The sequence below is a fragment of the Equus przewalskii genome, chromosome 3, assembly GCF_037783145.1.
Source record: "Equus przewalskii isolate Varuska chromosome 3, EquPr2, whole genome shotgun sequence".
Lineage (NCBI taxonomy): Eukaryota > Metazoa > Chordata > Mammalia > Perissodactyla > Equidae > Equus > Equus przewalskii.
In genome coordinates, this window is record NC_091833.1 from 31,244,032 (window position 1) to 31,266,335 (window position 22,304).

At 45.6% G+C, this 22,304-nt stretch overlaps 1 protein-coding gene across 3 annotated transcripts in view; it reads right to left on the reverse strand.

The window, feature by feature from the left end:
* MBTPS1 (membrane bound transcription factor peptidase, site 1) overlaps positions 1 to 20,810 on the reverse strand; it is a 52,393-nt gene extending 31,583 nt beyond the window's left edge. The window contains exons 1-9 of one of the 3 annotated variants that reach the window (XM_070613934.1): positions 20,568 to 20,760; positions 16,917 to 17,042; positions 9,148 to 9,580; positions 8,383 to 8,640; positions 5,320 to 5,523; positions 3,491 to 3,601; positions 2,914 to 3,023; positions 1,515 to 1,631; positions 912 to 979 (exon numbers count right to left, since the gene is read on the reverse strand). In XM_070613934.1, coding sequence (XP_070470035.1) covers positions 912 to 979; positions 1,515 to 1,631; positions 2,914 to 3,023; positions 3,491 to 3,601; positions 5,320 to 5,523; positions 8,383 to 8,640; positions 9,148 to 9,316 — 1,037 coding nt within the window. In that variant the 5' untranslated portion in view covers positions 9,317 to 9,580; positions 16,917 to 17,042; positions 20,568 to 20,760. Of the gene's footprint in view, positions 1 to 911; positions 980 to 1,514; positions 1,632 to 2,913; positions 3,024 to 3,490; positions 3,602 to 5,319; positions 5,524 to 8,382; positions 8,641 to 9,147; positions 9,634 to 16,916; positions 17,043 to 18,939; positions 19,122 to 20,567 lie in introns of those variants that run through there. The other 2 variants (XM_070613935.1, XM_070613933.1) reach the window with 2 other exon arrangements.
* Between the last annotated feature and the right edge of the window lie 1,494 nt (positions 20,811 to 22,304).

The following is a 22,304-nucleotide window of genomic DNA, read 5'->3' on the forward strand; positions in this document are numbered from 1 at the left end:
CCACAGACACACAGTGGAGGGAGGGAGGCATCTGTCTCCCCCTCCATCCTATTAGGGCTTGTTGCAGGTACTCTCCGTATTTTCTCTTTCTCCTTTGTGGTTCCCTCAAACCCTTTGTCCCAGTACTGAACTGCACACATCTCAGGCACCCAATAACGGAGGGCGACAGACATCCCACTGCAAAAGCGTATCAGCACAAGAAATTATTTATATACATTATCTGGAAAATGAAAATCAGAGCCGTAGGAGAAAGAAAACTGCGATCTCTGAGCTGACAAGTTTCCTGCGTGTGATTCAGTGACGGATGTTCCGCATCTCACGCTGCCTCTGTTCCCATGACAACCAGCACACAGGGCCATTTCTGTGTCGCTGCTCTCTCGAATCTGTCCTCTCTGATCCCTCTCGGCAAGCCCCTGGCCTGTTGTGGCCGTGTCTCTGTTATGCACCCCACACTCTGTCCCCCGTATTAGTTTTGTTGTGTTTGTACCTCATCTTTCCTAAAAAGGCAGGTGACTCATCTTACTGACCTCTTCACCCCTGGGTCTTGGACACAGCAGGTCTCAATAAATACTGCGAAATCCATTTATTTCTAACAGATTTACTTTCCTGATTGATTTTTGGGGAAAAAAAAGTAGAATAAAAAACTTTAGGCCACTAAACTGCTATTTATAGCAAAGCAAAAAAAAAACAAACCAGAAACAATACCGGCCTTGTTGACAACTGCTGAAGAAAATGGTGAGAATGGGGGTTATTACAAAGTCTACTTTTTCTATGTTGAAAATTTTCACAATACAAAGTTTCAGGTAGATATAAACAGGTACAGATAGATACAGAGACAGACAGAAAACAGTTTTTCAGTTATTTCAGGGCAAAAAAACACCTCTAAGGTCATCTCTGTTGGGGATACTTACCCATAAAGAGGCCCATCGTTGCCAATAGCAGAAACCATGATTACGTTGTTAGCCGTTAATTCCCACACCTATAAAATTAGCAAGCACTTATTTGTGAAAGTACACCACTTTTAATAACCAATATTAACTGTCCAAAAAGAGCCATAATTTCTAAAAATAGTCCTAAAAAAGGAGGGACCCTCTCAAAACGTAACACCAGCCCATTCCAGGCATGGCTATGTTTGTAACAGGCGTGTTTAGAGATCACAAGATCCAAGCCACAGGCCCAGGCAGCATAAAGCAGACAGCGTCCTTCCAGGCACGTTCACAATTAGTTTAGACTAAAACAAACGATTTCGACTCATTAAACTATGATTAACTTCACAATTATCAAAGAGAAGACAGGCTGTGTGTTTACATGAGAAGGAGTCAACAGGTCACCACGCACGACTTCCAACACAGGTCACTAAAGCTCACGTTGTTATCCACCTGTCCTAAAAAAGCTGTCACCATGTGGGTGACAAGCCACCAGTACCCAGAGATGAAGCACTCAAAGTCGGGGTATGCGCAAGAGCAGGAGCTATGACCAACCACAACGTCGTTCTGTGCAGGGACACAACCAACCTTGTCAACGAAAGGATGGTCCATGAAGTCGGGGCCGCCGATGCTGAGGTTCAGCACGTCGATCTTCTTTAAGATGGCATAGTTGAAGGCGTCCAGGAACCAGGATGTGTAGGATACCTAGTTAATTTTAAACAGTCCTTTAGGTGTTTCAGTAAAAGTCTTGACGTGCTACAACAGAGTTTTAGTTTTAAGGGTAAAGAACAGACTCAGCAGCGTGAAGTAGTAACTTAAATTTCAGCAATAAATCCAAGAATAAATAATGCTCTGAAACGTGAACTACTTCACTCAGAAATGCTAAGTCCTTGGATCTGGGTTCTGAGGGCGCCTGTCTCCCTGGTCTAACATACAGCTCCTCACCTTAAAGGCGACCTCCCGAGGAGACATTCCCAACTTCTAGCTGCCCCTCTTGTAAAAGGATTTATCAAAGTAAGACACTTCTATTAAATTAATGTTTCTAAATACTTTAATGTATTTGTCTGATCTTTTTTTACTCCTAAATAGACTGAAGGATAAGTGGCATCAATAAAAGTGATTTCACGCAATTATTTTTCTGATGTTCAATTCCTCCTAGTTTCCTTACAGAAGTTCAATTACTTGTGTATCACCATTTAGGTGTTTTTATAAAATACAAAATTAAATGTACAGTGGAAATAGAATCAGTGTAATGATTAAGAATTATGTTTTTTAAAGGCCTTTAAAAATAAGACTACATATTTATATTTGCTTAAATATGCAAAAGAAATTCTAGGAAGAGGGGTACAAGAAAATAAGGAACTCTCACATGGGACGTGGGGCAGTGAGGTAAGTATCCGCTGGATGGGGACAGTACTTTGTGCTGCCTTTTGATATTTCTGAACTAAGAATTCCCTACACAAAAATTAAATTTTAAAGATAAATAAATACTAGGACCCTCCCCCCTTTCTAGAAACAGTTTCCAAATGAAGAGGAAAGGAACAAGGTTGTACACCCACATTACGCAACACAATGCTGGGTGCTCGGCTACAGAGGTGACCCTCAAGGTGGACACAGGCCAGCAGGGGTGGCAAACCCTCAAACATGACTCTCGCAGGTCGGAAGTACAAGAAATGTGTCTGAGACATGGAGGCACAGCAGCCCTAGGCAAGCCCAAAGGAGAGGAATAAACTGGGGGTCAAGGAATCCCTGAGCGCAGTGCCTCAGAGCGGGGTCTTCGGGATTCAAGAGAGGCCGATGAAGGGGGTGGTGGGAGAAGCGCAAAGCCACCCAGAAGGACAGTGGAGAGACAGCAGGGCACAGGGGATGCCAGCAGCAGCTCAGCATCACGGACGTGTGCTGCTTTTAAACCAGTATTTTCTAGAGATTTTACTTTCTATATTTTAATATCAATTCTTTAAGCTTCAGGGGTCCTCAAAACACCTACCTGGTTGTTGGTAAAGACCCTGAAAATATGAAGTTCCGCATCCGGAGCAAATCCTTGGCATTCCCTCATGCTGGCTATCACACCTGCCACAAAGGTGCCGTGGCCCAGCCCTGTTGCCCATAACGAAAAAAAATCATAAAACAGCCAATAATGTGCCAAGACACAAGGGCTCAAATCACCAATTCAAACAGACGCATTCTCCAGTCCTAGACATAGGGCCTCTGTTGCCTCTCTACTGTCTTCCACTCAGAGCCCGCACTGCACCTACCTGCCCGCTTCTGGGTCCAGCCACTCCCACTCTCTCCCAAACAGGGAGATGCTCCTGCACCAGGCATCCCCCTCTCTTTCCTCAAACTCTACTTCCTGACATCCTCTGAGATATTTAGAAAAGTTTCTGCCAAAAGGTACAACAGCAACTTGGGTTTGTCTAAGTAACTGCTGTACACGGACAGTTTAACCATTAACATGTGGAAAAATATACTCTTAACTGATGAAACAGAGGACGGGAGTGACGTACAAAGCCTCTATGTGACCAGAAACGCGTCACTGGTATTCCCTATGCTATACTGCCACCTACCGTCGTCCAGCGTTCGCTCGTTGGTCCAGTTGGTTCTCTCCTTCACATTTTTGAAGTGAGGATGCTTCTCGCTCAGCCCAGTGTCAAAAACAGCAACCCTCACGTTAGCACCTTATTCCAAAAAGCAAGCATGCACAATCACGTTTGGAGAAATCATCTTTTTGAATTTTTGTCTATAAAATACATCCCTCCTTGGGATCCACAGAGAACAATATGTCATCGAGGGCCAAAGCCGGCCCAGAGTGCACAAGCTAGGGCAGATGCCCCAGGGGCCCTGGCTGAGCCGAGACTAAGAAAAGGGGACAGCTGGGGAAACGCCATCCTCTGCTGCTAAACAAGACTTGAGGGTAAACAGAAAATCTCTTTGGACCCCCCACCTGTCACCAAAGCTCGAGGATGGAACCACCCCTCTCCATGCCTCCACCTATGACTGATTCCCCCTTCTGGTAATTGCCTCCAGGTCTCCACCCCCGCATCTCCTTAGAGAGGCCCTAAAGGGCAAAGGGCACCCACAAAGCACACCCCTACAGGAGACGGGGAAACTATTCCCTTTCCTGACAAGTGTGGTGACGCACTCAATGCTGCTCATCAGAGACAAGACACTGCAGAGAGCAGCTGTCAACAACACGCAGGGCTAATCACATTGTAAGGAAAACCACTATGTTACGCACTTTGCTATAATAACAAGTCTACTTCAGATACTGGCCAAAAGCCATGTGTACCAATGTGAAATACAACTGATGCTGTCGGGTCAAGAAATTCTAGAAAACAGGTGGAAAAGATACAAGTACCTGTACTATCTAACAGCTAACAGATGTAGTGAGGGTAGTGTCTTCCTGGTGTGAGAACTGCGTTTATGTATCAATATCATGTTAAATAATCAATTACAATGAGATAATCAACAAAAAGTTTTCCTTACTTTTTAAAAATGCACACACAAAATTAGAAACCATTTGGTTTGGGGGGAATAAACCAGCTTTTCTGACGATTAGAGAGTTTCTGCTTTGTGAAGGAGTTTTCACCCTAAAAAGATAAAACTGAGAGGAGACGATCATTTTCATAAAATGCCAGTCGCCCAGGTGTTAAAAGCTTCAGTACCTCAGGCATTCTGATGGGCAGGAGGCTGAGCGATCAGAGGAGGAGAAAGGTCTCTGAGTCCAGGAGGTAACAGGTAAAGGACCTGGACAAAGCTGGAGGGCCTGGGGCCAGGGAAACAGGCGTACATTTAAAACTCAGGATCTAAACCTTCATAGGAGTTAAAACAGGGACGTGGTGCCATGATCAATCAGTAAGGAGAAAAGTCCTAGTGGTCTTGAGTTTTATTTCATGGAATATGGTCATTAATATTGTTTCCTATTCTGAAACAAATGATCAACAAGTACAATCGTCCAGACTTAGCCATTCTGCACACAGGGCACCACACTGGAGTGATAAACTCACTTTCATGAAATTGCCTAAATCAAGGACACTATCTTTGAATTTGATCTCTTTCCCTGAGAAATTACAGAACTCTGCTGGACCGCCAGTGGGCAGTGCTGTGTTTGATCACATACGTGTCACAGGAGAAAAATGCTCCACAATCCACCCTTTCTAACCTTGGAAATGGTACAGAAAAACAAGACACAAAAAGCAAACAGGATTATACACTTAGAAAAGCCACAGAAACAGATACCCAGCACAACAGGAGTCAAAGACGAGGGGCAGCTGTGTCCCCCCCAACAAATACTGAGGAGGACAGGTGCACGAGGCCACACGGCTTCAGCACCAGGCACTGGAGAGGGAGGACTCCCGGACAGCAGGCCCTCCGCGGCTCCGGTCACAGTGCACACCTGTGTATCCCATCTGCCATAGCACGTCTGCCTGCAGCGTCTGGGCGACCTGGCGCGGGATGGCTCTCAGCAACCGTCTGCTCGAGTGTCTTCCTGTAGCGTGCCAGAACCCAGAGCCCAGGGAAAGGCTAGCTCTCCGCAGGGGACGGGACGACTGCCACTTCTGGCTCCATCGGGTTTCATTACAGGGCACGACGGGGTCAGCTAGAGCCAAGGAAGAGAAAGATGAGGAGAGGAGAAACGCTGAAAGGACACGACGGACACGACACCTGTCGGGGACAACAATCATTCCGGACAGAGCAATGACTACCTTCCAAAATCCTGTCTGAAGGAAGGTGGGATTATCTCTCTTTGCTACAAGGACAGTCTCAGTGCAGTTCTATTTCTAGGATATTATTTAGCCATCATATTAATCCCAAATGGTTTTTTACCCGGAATTTTCTAACCAATGTAAGGCAGAGAGAGACTGATAAAATAATCATTTTTAAATTGTGATACTAATATTGAAGAAATGTCTGGTTTTTCATCAGCAACTTGTTCTCACTTAACCAGAAGAGGAGAAAAAGTGGAAGAAAATGGCTACTCACCCAATGTGAAGTTTTACAGCACTAGATTTCTGGGACAGGAAAAAGCCACGTTCTCCCATGACACCTACCTCTGGCCAAACATCAAGAGGACCTTTTTCCAACTGCATATTGCTCACTATGCTCCACTCCACAGGCTTATCTACTAGAACGTATCCTTTCAACAAGCAAAAAACCACCCAGGTCCAGGGGGATTTCTGAGGGGGATGTGACTAGGTGGCATCTTGATTTTGTTAGTGGGTACCTGACTCTACACTTTTATCAAAACTTGCCAAACTACACACTAAAAAGCATACATTTTGCTAACCATAACTACCTTACTTTTTTTAAAATGAAAAAGAAAGCAAAAGAAATACCACAAGAGTTGTCCCTTTACTTTTCAAAGCCCATGCTATGACAAAGAAACATCGTATTGCAAATCACTTTTCAGAGCAAATCTGTAATACTATTTAAGTTCTGTTTCTACAGCAAGTCAGAATCATTTTTCTTCCAGTCTTACCAGGCTACACCCATGAAAGTCCAGAGACCTGGAGAAATATACAGTCATGTCAATTTTAGTCAGTAATTATTTACACAGTCCAACGGAAATTATTCTGTACTGAACTTCCCATGTTGATTCTGTTCTTTTAAGTCAACAGCATGGGACAATACTGGAGGTACTAATTGAAGAACAGTATTTAGAACAAGGGAGGGGACTGTCCTGCTTTACCTTGAGCAGACCAGACTACACCCGAAGTACTGAAGCCAGTTCTGGCTTCACTCTTAAGAGCAATTAAGAAAAACTGGAGAGTACTCAAAGGAAGGCAATTAACATGGTGGGGACGTGAACCACGTCATATGAGTAACTGCTGAAGGAACTGAAGATCTTTACTATCCTGGAGAGAAGACACTGTCAAGGAGACACCATGGAGCTCTTCAAAACAAACCTTTAAGTATTGTCTTGTGGAAAACAGGTTAGCTCTGTCTCACAGCCACGGGACAGAGCCAGGGATGGGGTCCAGAGGGGGACAGGTTTCAGCCCCAAATAACGCTGGTTCTAACAAGAGAACCATAATTAACATTTAGTGTCTACTTACAGCATCCTAAAAGCTCTGCTAAGCTCTCTCCACATGCACGGTCTCATTTTATCTCCCAAGGAACCACAGACATAGGCAGCACTAGCTCCGTTTTCGGATGAGAAAAGTTGCTCACCACAAGGTCAGGGGTGATGACGAGAGAGGCTGGGCCCGTCAGGTGGCAAACTATTTCCTTCTGGTGTGTCAAGCACAGCACTTGACAGCCACAGTGCAAGGCACAGCACAGAAAGGAACCCCAACCTTGAGATTCTGATTCCCGTGCTAAAATTAGGCATTTCCGTGTTTCCTAATATATTCTAGAGCTCTTTAAGATAAAAAAAGAAGGCACAATGGATAATATTTGGCTAATTGTACACGGTGTGATTTGTTTTATCTTCCTGATTGTTTTGAGATAACTGCTTTGTGAAGAGAACAGCACTACAAAACATCTGGCCTAGCAGAGAGGGCTCTGAAGAAGTCCGACACCTGAACTGCAGAGCTGACTCGAGAACTGGCTCGTCACATATGCAAATTTGGTAGCCTTTCCGCCTGTGTCTTTTTTTAAATCTCAGAGGTTCTCAGGCCTAATATACCACCAAGGAAGAAAAGCCAAATTGTATTTCTTTTTCCTTCTAATGAAAGAAATGATAGTAAATAATAATAGAATTAGCAATTTGTAACCCTAGTTTATGACAAATAGGAAAAAAAACCTTACCCTTGGTAATACATATGCTTTGGAAAATACTATGTAATAAATATGCAATTTATTATTTGAAGATAAACCCAATCTTGAAAAGCCCAAGTTGTAAACAAATAGGAAATAAGCCTTCAAGCTGAAAAGGAAACAATCAAATTCTTTCCATCCTCACACTTGCACAGCTTATGACTTAGATAAGCCCAGCTAAGGCAGGACCGTGCATAGTCAAAAGGCTCTGAGAAAAACAAAAGGAAACCCAAGGAAAAGGCATTTTGCAAGATGCCACAAAAAATAAAAACACACTGACAGAAGCAAAATGCAAGTGAAGAGGAGACTCAAGCCACTGTCTCTCACTTGAGAGCGTGCGGGGTGCCAGCGTCCAAGTCTGAGGACACTGAGACCTCCACCTGGATGAAAATCACTCCCAACAGAAACAAAGATCATCATCACCTTCCACCGCAACTTGCAGATGTTTTCGTAACAGAATAGCAAGAAGCCTCTTTTTTGTTTTTCAAATTCCTGCCAAGAAAATGCTCACAACTGATGAAACTAGATGAAGGGACACGGGTGTTCACTGTACTATTTTTCAACTGTTCTGCCAGTGTGAAATTTTTCCAAATAAAGTTGGGGGCAGGGGGAGAGGGGCGGAGCGCATCACGTGTGGTTGCATGCACTCTCTGAGTCCCAGAGAGAAACTGAGGCAAGGCGGCTGGGTCGCGGTACTCACACTCGGCGTACTTGAGGGAGCGGAAGACTCTCCGCTGGGGGGTCACCCGCTTGATGTTGGGATGGCCTTCGAGCGTCAGCAGCCCCGCTTTCTGGTTTTCTTTTATCTGAATCACCTCAAAGTCACTAGGGTAGTCACTGGATGGATTGTTTCGAGGAATAATTCTCCAATTGTCTATTTCACTACTCTTCAGGGCACTTGAAATAAATGAATTTCTAGCTTTGGCTGTAAAGTATCCATTGAAAGCCACGATATATTCTGAAATCAGCAACCACAAATAAAAATAAGAATTTACGTACGTATATTAAAACATAAGATTATATCTAATCTAAAATTTCTGCAGTAAAATAAAACTAATATATCATAAAACCCACAGTAGAAATAGTAAACAAAACAGACTGGTTTAAACGCCCTGGACAGCAGTTTCCAGAGTTCTGAGTTAAAATGATCTGTATAAACCACCCCAGATCACAAAATACACCACTCAAAATCAGACAGCTGTGCTATTTTTTAAAAGGCAAACATTAACAGAAGTTTGAACGTATGGCAAAGAAATGAATGTAAGTTTTTCAAATAGGAAAAAGGAATTCAGAGAAGTGAAGGCTGTTTTATTTTACTCAAAACAAGAACAAAACCTGGAGTGAATTATCTAAGACCATGTGCTTAGGTCCTCACATCCGGGCACCTGAACGTCAGAACAGAACCCTCCAGCGGCACCTCCAGACGGCCCACCCTCACCAGCTCCAAGGGCCTCTGCATGCTTACCGTATTCCACAACCGTCGAGGAGAATTCCACCTTCAGAGTCAGGTGGGAACAGCCAGGGCACGGGGCCTTTTCAAAAGATTTCTTTTCCAGTCTGTCACCCAGATGTTTCTTTCCACACAGCAAAACCACCAGCAGAAGCAGCCAGATGTTGACAAGCTTCATGGTCATAAGTGAGTATGATCATAAAAATCACATAAATTCAAATTGCACTTTTTTCTTCCTTGATTACGAGTTAATTTTTGTTTCGGCTAAAAGCGGAAACATTACTGATCAGCCGTTTTACAGTCTTGTCCAACGTAAATAAAAGTTAAATTTCATGGCCTTCTGTGGTTTGGCCTGAAAAGAGGCTTTCATTTCTTTCTTCGTTTCTTCTCCATCTTGGCCATCGGGCTTCCCTCACTCCGGCCCAGACCACCGAGTCCTCCGCTCCATCTGCACCACAGAAGCAAAGTCCAGCGGGATGAGCGATCACTCTGGGAGCCAATCTACAAAACACAGCGAGCACACACGGCCATTAGCAGCACACTCAGCCAGGGAGGATGCAGCTACAGGTGCAATTTAGATAAGAGGGTCAAAAGATAGCCCAGTTAGGAGCAAAGCGGACGCATGACGCACACACGACATTTTATTACTTCATTTGATTTAGTTACTCCTCACCTCTTTCAGGGGAAAAAAAAAGTTTTAAGGGAGCTTCAAAAATAAGAAAGGATAAAGTAAAGGAGAAAAACGGAGAAAACTGAGGAGAACATCACCAGGAATATTAAGCACATTGGCCCTGCACATCCGAGCACCAAGGACCACAGCCCTTTGCTATGATCCTTTACTTGGCTTGCATTTCAGATTCTGCATTTTCCTATCATTTGCAACTCAACTCCAGGGCATTTCCCCAATTAACACTTTAATTCCCCATAAATTTCACCAAATTTCCAGGCAAAAGCTTTTTTACCTCCTTACTTTCTGCTGTAAAGTTAATACCTAAGAACAAATTAATTTCTATACAAGTCATGTACTTAACGCCTTAAGAGACACTGTGCTTTAAAATTACTCAGACTACACCTTTTCAGATTTTTAAATATTTTCTGCCAATTCTATGAAAGGAGTACAGAAGGGTATTTACTGGCATTAAATTCATTTTACCTGCAGCCTCGACTTAAAAACATTTAACCTGCTAACTATGTTATAAAGTCAGATTCTCTCTTTCCTGGAAGCAACATGAAGGGACAGTCCGTGAGGGAAGCCGTTGCCAAAGAAACATGCTCTCTGCATGTTAAACGACATGCGGGCACAGATGCCTTTCAAAATACCTGAATGGGGGGCAAAACAATCATTCTCCACAATGAAAAAGAGAGCAGCAGCAAAAACTCTGCTGGCTGCAGCATGCCCAGAAAAATCAGTCGCATAGATCACACCAGAAGCAAACAATGCAGCAATGCTGGCCGTGCACTGCTGCTTGTCTCTAAGAAGACAACACCAGGAACCTCTGCCTTAGAGCAACAAGCAGTTTGTGGCTTCGAGAACTATTCGTAGGTGCTTCGACAACCAGAAAAACAGACGAGGTAAAGTAAGGGGGCAGAGCGTCTAAAGAATGTTTAGAAGTTTAATACTTAGAACTTTCACTGCTGTCATAACACACAAGCCTGAAAAGCGGGCCTCTCTCTGGAGCTGGAAACTAAGGTTGGGGGAATGGAGCTCATCAGACAGAACGAAATTTTACAAGTTATTTTCATATCAACAGGAAGAACAACAATGAGAATGCCAACCACAAGAACAAAGAAATTAAATTAAAAGCAAAGGCCAGACGACAAAGACCAAAGGAAAGCAACAGGGACACCAAAGCCACTCTAACCTATTTGACAGAGATCCGTTTGGGAGTGAGCCCCAGTTTTTTTTGTTTATATGTGGCACTTGCAGCCATGGGGTATCACAGAATATAATTAGACTAGGCGCAGACCTCACTAAATGACAGTATTACTGGTCCAAGAAGATAAAGCTAATCACTGGTGATAAGACTCCTCATGTTATAGGAAAGGAACTTACAGTTAAAAGATTTAAACGGGTCTCTCAATTACAGCAAGTTTTAAAAAAAATAAACAAAAAAAAAATCTCTTAAAACTGTTCTACCTCAAGCTAAAGAATCTATGACATATTTGGACTATTTATAACACAAACATCAGTGAGTAATGAGCAAATCTTAGACCCAACAGAGTTAGATCAACTGTAATTAAACCTGTTCCAAAATAATTCACATACAGGTAAGGACAGTGAACTTATCATGCAGCCTATATGGAAGAAATGGCTGATGGTCTCTTAAAACTGAGGGGGGAGCCTGACTTTAAAAGAGAGGGGCCGGCCCGGTGGCGCAGTGGTTAAGTGCACACGTTCCGCTTCGGTGGCCCAGGGTTCACCAGTTTGGATCCCAGGTGTGGACATGGCACTGCTTGACAAGCCACGCTGTGGTAGGCGTCCCACATACAAAGCAGAGGAAGATGGCATGGATGTTAGCTTAGGGCTAGTCTTCCTCAAAAAAACAAACAAAAAAACAACAAAAAAAAGAGAAATGCAAAGACAAAGTTAGGAGGGTTTTAAATTTTAAAGTGCCGAAGGTAATCAGGTCTCCCCCAAATAGAAAAATAAAACTTTTTAGGTTTTTGGAAAATAGGACCCTACAATATCCTAAGCATTCTCCCTTGGTTCACTCTTTAAATCACACGAGTTTACAGGCTGCTGATCAAGCTCGAGACAGCAGCAGGCGCTGCAGGCGACACGTGGACTGTTGGTAAGTGAGGGACACAGCCCTCCCGGTGGGATCCAGCAGAGCAGCCAACTGTAAATGCCGGACGCTAAACACAGCCCTGGAGACGACACTTCCCAGGGAGAGGCACACACACTGCCAGGGACGCCGCACAGAGGGTCCTTCCTGCGCTGTGATGAGGTGGGTGGCAGCGGGCTCTGGCGGAATCTGAGCTGGTAGGGCTGGAAGTATGGAAACAAGGAGGGAGAAGTGGGGCACTCTGAGCAGAGCTGCACCACACAGGAGGAAAACACAAGGGACGTACGGAGGATCAGCAAGTCAGCCGTACGGGCAGGGAGGCAACGAGATCCAGTGTGGAGAGGCGAGCAGACGGCGGCAGGCAGGGCCCCCAGCAGGTATCAAGTCTGAGCAGAACATCCAGCAAACAGGTGGAAAGAGACTCTGCGTCCAATGGGAGTGAAGTGCACAGAGAGAAAACAGAGGCAGGCGGGACTGCTGAGCAGTCCAACTCATGAACTGAGCCACTCCGAAGAGCCAGGCACTGTGCCACGTGGTAGGAACAGAGCAGTGAACCAAATACAACAGCAATCTCTGACCTCATGGAGCTGACCTTCTAGTGTGGGGAGACAGGTAATACAAAAGGTAAGCAAAACATACAGTATTTAGCTAGGGATAAATACTATATTTTGAAAGCAGAAAAAAAAAGAGAAGGGGAATATGACATGTGAACGGAAGGGTTGAATTTTTAGATGGAGTGCTGCAGAAACCCCTGAGAAGGAGCCCTGAGAAGGGCTTGCCAAGCCCTGTGGGAAGAGTATCAGAGGCACTGGGAAAGCAAGTGCAAAAGCCCTGAGGCACAGGGCATGCTTGGCCGGGTAAGGCAGGGGCCAGAGTGGTTGGAGCAGAGGAAGGAAGGGGAAGTAGAAGATGAGAGGAGAGAGGGAACTGAGGGGCAGACCAGCGAGGGCCTTGTAGGTCAGAGAAAGGACCTCAGCTCTCTGTGAATGGGAAGGGAAAGCATGATCCAAGCAGAGAAGCAACCCAAGCTGGCCTGCATGTTAACTGGCTCGCTCTGGCTTCCGTGTGGAGGGGGACACAGGAGGAAGCGGAGGACCAACCAGAAGGCCTCTGTAAAGATGGTGGCTTACGCTAGGGTAGGGCAGGAGAGGTGATAAAGACGGTTGTGTTACAGATGTGAAGGCAGAGGCTACAGAATCTGCTGACAACCAGATGTGGGAGTGCGTGCGAGTGAGGAGCCAAAGACAACTCCAAGACCTCTTGCCCAAACACTGATGGTGTCTGGCCATGAGATGGAGAAGGCTGCAGGAAAAGCTGGTTTGGGGAACACTACTAGCAGGAACCGAATTCCGAACATGTGAAATTTAGGGTGAGCATTAGAGTTGGGAGGGCATGGTCAGGGCAGAAGGGAACAGGGAGATCCAAAAATCCCCAAAATCAGTGAAAAAGAATTTTCAAAATGAAAGGTGGTCGACTGAAAGAGACCACTGGTTTCATAATTAAAAGGTCATCGACTCCCTCCAAAAAAGGGCCAGGCTGGTGAATGCCAGCCTGCTCCAGTCTCCAAACCCACCAGTGGTTGGAAGGAAGAGACTCAAGGAGAAAAATCCCATGGGGACAAATGATAAGGCTGGATATGAGAGGGATAAGGAGACACCTCCCTGTTTTGTCTGGATCTGGCTGACCCGCTTATGTTCTTTAAAAGTGAACTAAAGTCTGGGTTCTAAGAAGACACTCTTTTCAAAGACCCACAGCTCGTAAAAAATCATGACAATGGATACTGAGGTTTCTATGGTTTCCCAAGCCCAAAATAAGACTTCAAAATACAAATTTGCTTTGAGGAAAACAAAAATGTCACTGGGGGTGGAGTAGGGCAGCTAGAGGCTAGTGAGGGTTGACATGGGCACAGGGGTCACAAGACCAGCCACTTAATACAGACCTCTGTGCCCTTGCCTGTTTGTTTTGAACACGGCCTGTCCCCAGTGACTCCTCTCCTGGGTCTTTAAAGCCCAGCCTGCACCCTCCCTTTTCCAAATATCTACTCACCTGTGTGGAGGGTGGAGCCTTCCCGCTCTCACTATGTAGTGCAAACCTGGAGAGCACTTCCTCCAAGACCGGCTCACCATGCAGTGGCAAGCAGGTAAGCAGCGACAAGTATAAGATAAACAGAGTAGGTAAACCGACACATACATATACACACAGGAAAAGGAAAACACTTTCTAAAGAGTTCTAACTTTTCCCTTTCTTCTTCCCTTTCTGACTAATTCAGCTGAGGACAAGAAGGTAGGCCATGGTGGGAGTCTCACTGGCCCGGTGTGGGGTGACGGCGTCTGAGAGGGTGAGGAAGGTGTGTGGGGGAGAGGCACCTGGTGAGGGGTGACAGCCTGAGTGGGATGGTGGCAGTGACAAAGGGAAACTGATTTGATCAAATAAATATTTTACGGTTAACAGGAGGCAGCTTACTCACTGTCAGAGAAGGAAGTCATAACTATGAAAAGGGAAAACAATTCAATGAACCATGCAGGATCACGTTGAAATTGGAAATACTGGTGTGAACTTAAGGTTTTCAATATACAGATAGACAGATATAGAAGTAAATATATGCAAATGTGTATGTGTGTGTACATACATACATGCAAACACACATACATACATTTCCTAGGTCTGTCTACTGAGAGGACATGCTCCCAACAGAAGGGAGCCCACCTAGTGCCCAGAACTGGTCTCCCAAATATCCTTCTCCATGAAAAGAAACCAGGTTCCTTGGAGATAGAGACAGTTCTAGGCCGGGCTGGGCAAGAACAGATGAGTCTGGAATATCTTTCTGTGCCGGAAAGTGAGGAATAGCTCAAAGAATGATGGGGATGTGTCAAAGGGACACAGAGGCCAGCTTCAGACAATCTGAGCATCAAAATAATGAAAGTAGCACATCAGACAGCCCACTGAAAAAAAAGAGGAAAGCACGAGTCCACATTGAGATATATAAATAAAACAAAGTGAAAGTTTGAAGAAGAATGAGATATTTACATAGTCTCAGAATGCCTCCCAACAAAATCCTGATCTACAAAGGAAAAAGGGGTAACTTCACAGTGGAGAAGCTTCATCAGAAGTTAACCAGCAATGAGAACAGATCGGGTCCACTGAGCAAACGAGGACCTGGCATCACCTGTGGGGCTCCTGCCAGAGACGCACAACCTGAATCAGAGCGTGAGGGAACATCAGAACCCAAAGCCAGGGAAACTCTTCAAAACAACTGGCCTAGAATGTTCCTAAGTGGCTAGGTAGCAAAAGCCAAGGAATGGCTGACACAGCTCCAGAATGAAGGAGACTCAAGAGGCCCCTCAACTAGCTGACTGCAACTCAAGCCTGTGAACGGGCCCCCTCTGCTAGAAGGACATTACTGCGACACCTGGCAAAACCTGAATGAGGACCGCTTGTGCTTGGGCAGCAGTGGTGTATCGAGACTAACTTCCTGGTTTTGAAGGCTGTGCTGTGATTATGTAAGGACCTTACGTGCAGGAAATGCCCACTAAAGTATCTGGGGATAATGGGTTTCAGGTCTGCAACTAGCTTCAAATGATTCAGAGAAAAGGTTCTGTACTGTTCTTGGAACCTTTCTGGTAGATTGAAATTGTTTTCAAAACACGCCAAAAAAAAAAAAAAAGTCCTATATTTAGTCTCAGTTGCTGGGAATGCACTGAGAAGGGTGGGAGTATTAAATTATAAAAAGAGTTGGTGGGGGTGCAATTCTAAGCCTTTCATATTACACTCAGTCTGTGCTGACCACTGTGTGCATAAGTGACTACATACCAAGCCAAACAGACTCACACACATCAACCGTTACATGGAGTGACATCCTAACATCCCGACAGCCAGGGACCAGCTAGTCAAAGTGAAATTAAAAGTATTTCTCATTCTAAGGAATTGAGAGAACTCCTGAAAAGATTCATGGTAAAGTAAATTTCTGCTAAAATTGACCCCAGTGTTTCTATCATTTACATTACAAAAAATCAAGTAACATTGTGACAGACAAACACTGAGACATCCAGTGTAAACTCCAAACCATGCTTAAGAATTCAGACCAATGAGTACTCTCATATGTTGCTAGGGAATGTAAAAAAAACCCTTATAACCTTTTAGAATGGTGATTTGCCAGTACGTATTAGAAACCTTAAATACGGATATAAAAAACTTTTGTTTTAATAAAACCAGTAATAACAACGAAAACTAACACTACTGAGCATTTATCACGTGGCAGGCGCTTTTCTACGGCAGGCACAGGCATTAACTCACTGAAGCCTCACAACAACCTGTGACCACCCCATTTTCAGATGAGAAAACTGAGGCCCTGGGTAGCGCAGCACTGGCCTGGAGCCACGCAGCCAGGGGGCAAGAAGCTGAGCTGGGAACTTGGGTGGTCTGGCTCACAGGCCGCACTCCTGAGAGGCAGGCGCCCCGCTTCTCTGAAATCCCCTGGAAATGCATTCCATGGAAATGTGAATCTGAAAGTATACAATGATTGATGTCCCAGGATTACAACTGGGAAAAATCAGAGACCATCAAAAGGTGCAGTGGGGACCAGAGAAATAACTACGGTTCGTCCATACTACGGGCTGCAATGCAGCAATTTCAAATTATGTTCCTTTGGAAGGCCAAATAATGGTCCCCAAAAGATGTCCACATCCCATCCTTGGAACCTGTAAATGTTACTTTATATGGCCAAAGGGACTTTGCAGGTGTAATTAAACTAAGAATCTCGAGATGGGGAGAGCATCCTGGATTATCCAGGTGGGTCCAAGGTAATTACAAGAGTCCTCACAAGAGGGAGGCAGGCATTGTGAGGGGGCAGTAGCAGATGCGATGGACGCAGGAGGCTGCAGTAAGCAGCGGAAGAGGTCAGGAGCCAAGGAGTGCAGCCACCTCAGGAAACTGAAAAAGGGAAGCAAACAGACTCCCCTCAGAACTTCCAGAAGGACGGACGCCCTGCCGACAGCTTACCTTCAGCCCAGGGAGGCCGACTCTGGACTACGCACCTCCAGAACCGTAAGTAAGCAATTCGTGTTGTTTTAAGCCATTAAGTTTGTAGAAATTTGTCACAGTAGCAATAAGAAACCAAAAGACTTCCTAAAGAATATGGAGAAATACTAATGAATGATTAAATAGTTCCTGTACAGTGTGATCCAAATTTTTATTTTTAAATATGTACCTATATGCACAGGAAAAAAAGACCATGAAAAGATATCTGCCAAGATGGGAACGATGGTTCCACCTTTCACTGGTATGATTACAGGTGCTTATTTTCTTCTTTCACCATTGACATTTCTACAAACAGCAAATGTTACACTTTTATAATTAGATAAAACAAATGTTATTTAAATACGTTAGTAAACCTTTTAAAACAAATTTTATAGAAAAACTGTCTGGTAAGACAGTAGCACGAAGATTAAAAAATATGCTAAAAGATTTCATTTTATTTGTACCTGTAGGAGAGCTTAAAACAGATCTATTTCCTAGGAATTGTTTTCAAAAATCTGTCTGTGTCTAGCTTAAGGCTAAGCTTTTAGCCAGTTCACTGTGAACAGGCTTATCATCTGTAGTCTGTACTTACTCACAGGCCTAGTTCAGGCTGTTACTGGATCCACTAAGTGGTCACTGGATTTAATTTCTATAAATTCTTTATGTAGAAGACCTGGTTATCTTTCCATACAAAGGTATGCCCTAAAAGATGCTATTTACCTAAGTATGGATTTTTCCATGAGTAAGTATACTTATGCCTCTAATACAAGGTAGTATTTGATATCAAATACTAAACGGAAAATAAACAGTTCAAATAATATATGCCAGGAATAAGATTTAATGAGATGTACGTGCAAAAGGGAGACAAAGTAAAGAAAATGTATTACTTGGACAAGCAACTGGTCTAGCAGACAGCTAACATTCCCTGCAGCTCTGAGATTCTTTCACTTTGCATTAGAAGAGCATCACTGAGACGACAACTCTGGGTATAGCTAAAGGACACCTGAAATTATTTCTCTGCAAATAAAGAACACAATTCAGGCGTATCTGTATCACCCAAAAGTCATCTAATTACGCTGATACGCCTTGATTTTTAATGAACCCGTACTGAAATGGCTCCAGAGAAAATTGAATTGTGTTTAGGCCATGAAAGGGTACCATTTGGTTCAATTACAATTTGGCTGTAAGATACCACTTTAGTAACTAATTGCATACTTGGCTGTATCACCATTGTTTAACAGGCTAACATTTAAGCAATGCCAGATCACACTTCTTAAAGGTGTATTCTTAAGCCTGACTGAACCATTCCTTCTGGCACTTTCTGTCCATTAGTAGGTTGGGGGGGGGGGGTGTTGCAGAACGGGGACACACAAATAATTCAGCCCAAAGAGTCACCAGTGCCCGAGTTGAGAAATCTTGGTCTACACGGTCTTTTATTGCCTATTCTTTCAGATACGCTGCTTCCGCCGCCTCATCTCTTTATCCTTCAGTCAGCTGGTCCTGGCTAGCCACAGATGAGGCACCTGCAGACTTAGCACTTAGCTCATTTTAAACGCATTTTCTTAAGCAAAAGACACTAACAAGATTAATAAATCCAATTAACAGATTTCTGCAGCATGTCAAAACTGACTAGGCCACAGGGAAGGGGAAATTAACTTGTCTCTTTTTTTACCATCTCCTTAACCTGTCTCAGGCAAAACACTGAAAGAGACCAAGGTCCTCTACCGAACAGCAAGTACAAGGTCCACCCTCCCCTTCTTCATTTTTCAAGTCACCAAGTGTTGGAGTACTCAAGTTTTCCCAATAAAACATATCTCAACTCTCTCCTGGTTCAAAGAGACAGCTGCCAATCTCCCCCTAAAACTCCACTTAAAACACTAATGGGAGCCACGTGCACTTTCCCGGAGCCTTCAGCCTTCCTAGCTCGTTACCCTAACTATCTGTGGCACGTACTACGGCTGCCACACAAACACAAGAGGCAGCTGGCAGGGCAGGAACTACTTACCGCCAGAATCAAAGAAAATGGAGTCAAAGACACGTGAATTTAAAGAGAAGGCTAAAAACCTCTGGACCAGAAGAGATCCCACTTGATCCCATGGCACCCTGGGTGCTTCAAAGGCTCCACAAGCACCAAATTAGAATTTCTCTTTTTTCACCGACACGACCAACTCTTGATTATAAGGGATGCTGGAGGAGGAGAAAGGAGAGACCCAATGGGCAAGAGGCCCACTCAGGCCACCCCCACCACCTCGTCCCATAAAGGGCGTCCCCGAGGCGCATGGAAACAAAATCTTATTTGCAAAAGTGTTCTGCATGAATGGATAAACAAAGTATGTTACATCCACACGAGATTACTACTGGACCGTAAAAAGGAACAAAGTATTGACACATGCTACAACATGGATGACCCTTAATGCTGAATAAAAGCCAGACACAGAGCCCCACACATGATGCCACCTGAATATATGAAATATTCAGAAATGACAAATCTAAGGAGACAGCAGATAGAGGTTGCCTGGGGCTGGGTTATAAATGAGTAGTGATGACTGCAAATGGGCACCAGAGATCTTTCTCGGGTGACAGAAATGTTCTAAAAGTGGGTGTGGTGATGATTGCACAACTCTAAATTTACCAAAAAAACCCCAAAAACCACTGAATAAGTACACTTAAAACAGGTGAATTTTATGGTATGTAAATTTCACCTTAAAGCTCTTACAAAAAAACAAAATGAGCGCCGCAGATAAAGCAGCTGGGAAGAGCCACTATTCTCCAAGCCCCTTGTTTTTACCCATACGCAAACACACCTTGAAGTCAGAGCACGATTTACTAGCAGAGTTAAGACTAAAGGGCCAGAGGAAACGACATTCGCCAGAGTTCAACTCTGAGATCTTATGCCACTCACTTGGAAGTGTCGTTCAGAATCTGAATGTCGATATTTAACTTCATCTGTGGACACATAAGCCAAGATTCTCGGGGGCTCTGAGCCAAAACATCTTATTTTGGTAAACATCTTATTAAAAATGATGCTGATGCTCTGTAACAGTCTTAGGGGGTCACGACCATCACTGGGCGAGCCAAGGTCTGAAGATGCTACTGGTCTGAAGGGCTCTCTGGATCGGAGGGCAAGCCGGAGCCTCGAGGGCCCGAGCGGCCGCCGAGCTTCTCGCACCGCACTCCTGGCACCCGCGGGGCGGCGTGTGCAGCCTGAGACACGGGAAAGAGCCCAGGTCGTTCAAACCCGGGCGCCGGCACCTTCTGGGAGCAGACCCGGAGGGACCGGGACGTTCGCAGGCCGAGGGCCGGAGACAGGCACACCGTTTCACTGCGTTAAAGTTTATTTCACATAAAGAAAATGATGAAATCGGGCACTCCACCAAGCGAGGCAGACACGCAGACAGGGCCCAGCAGGGCCCCAGCCGCAGCCCGGGGGCTCCGGGACCGGAGGGGACGGCGCGCTTCCCGCGAGCATGCACGGCCCGCCCCCCGGCCGCTGCGGAGTCGGGGGCGCAGGGAGGCCCCGGCCGCCCGCGCAGACGCCCGCCCTCGGGGCGCCGGGCGCGGCGGGCACACCCGAGCGCGCGGCCGCGCAGGTGGGACGGGCGGCGGTTCCGGGGAGCGGGCCGCCTGACGTACCTGCGGCCGCCTCAAGCTCGGGTCCGCCGGGCCCGGGATAACGGCACCTCCGCAGCAAACACGCCTCGGCTCTCCATTCGGGGCTGTTTACTCCCAACTCTCGCGAGACGACGCGATCGGGGCGGGGACAAAGACGGTTGGGAGCGCTGGCCCCGCCGGTCGTGCGTGCCCTGCGTGGGGCCTGCGTGCGCGCTCGGGACGCCGAGCGCCGTCTGTCCCGGGCCAAGAGAACGGACAAAGGTCTCGCGACCTTTGCGGCCTGGGGCGGGACGGGAGGCGGAGGGGCGTGGCCAGCTTGCTCGGACCCAGTGGGAGTTGGCGGAATGGGTTGTTGGGACGGCCCAGCGTGGGATGCGCTGGGCTTTGGGGCCAGGAGCTCCGAGAACGGGCACGGGCCCGAAGGCGGCCGCGCCAAGCCGGGTCCAAGGGAGGACGACCGCGGCGGAACGGCCCTCCGCCTAGTATTTGCATTTGCCATGAACGCCTGGAGCAGCGATCTCCTCCTGGGCCTTTAGGTGTCCTGGTCCAGAGCCAGGCTCGGGCGACACCCCTAGCACCCACTCTGCAAACCTCGACCCATCTGACCGACGCGGCAGCCGAGACGCTCAGGCCTGAGAATGCGAATCCTCGCCCGTCTGACTCCCACCCTGGCAGGCGAATCCCCTGCTCCGAATCCTGCCCGCTCCACTCCTAACCCCTCTCGGCCTACTGGCCTGGACCACTGATGCCATCGTGGTTACTCTTTCTGAAGAAACAAGGATCGATGTGTTAAACTCTGAAAAGTTTGCCTCCCAAAAAATGTCTGCCTGATTTAGATCCTAGGATCACGCGCTGTTATCTAAATGTTGAATCTGGCCCAGACTTGGCATTGGGCACAACTGGGAGACTGAAAGCATGTTTTAGGTAATGCTAACAAAAAAATGATGTGCTATCCGGTCAGATAAAACTGCTTATATCTTATTTGAACTTTCCGCAGCACCATGATAATGCTGAATGGCATCAATGTGACAAGAAATCACAGCACCACTTCTTCCCTTTAACATTATTTATCCAAACCAATAATATAGTGGATAAATACAGAATCTCCTACTAGCTTTGTGATCCAGGGCAAGTTGCTCTTTGTATTTCAAAGCTCTTTGTATTTCACCTTCTTCATCCAAAAAAGAGATATTAATACTTGCCTCATAGGATGAGGGTTAAATGAAACATACACATTCAGGGCTTGACTCACACATGTTCAATAAATGGTGGTGGTTCTATCTAGACCAACCCACACCCGATTAAGTCCTTCCCCCATTCTGAGATTACATCAGTCTTAGGAACTTTGAGAGAATTCTTGACTTGCATTTCTAAATCCTCAAAGTTAGGCACTCCCTGCTGCCACCATGTAATGCACTTGATCTTTAACTGTATTGCTGGAATTTGCAGTAAATTGGTCTTGGCCAGGGTTCTTTTAACAGCCCTTTAAGTCCCTATGCCATTGAATACACACAGCCCAACTGTCAGGAACTGGGGAAGGCTAGTGAACTGCAAACCTGCTCGTCACATAATAGTGCAGTTCCAAAGGAGGGAAGAGGAGAATGCTGCCAGCTCCTGAGAACCCTATAAACTGAAGGGGGCTGGGGCATGAGAGAGAAGGGGCTTGGAAATCCACCAAGGAAGGCTGAAAGCCACCACTCCAGGTTCTAAAACGGCTTCCTAAACTCATGTTTCACGTGTACAAGAAAGCATTCACAA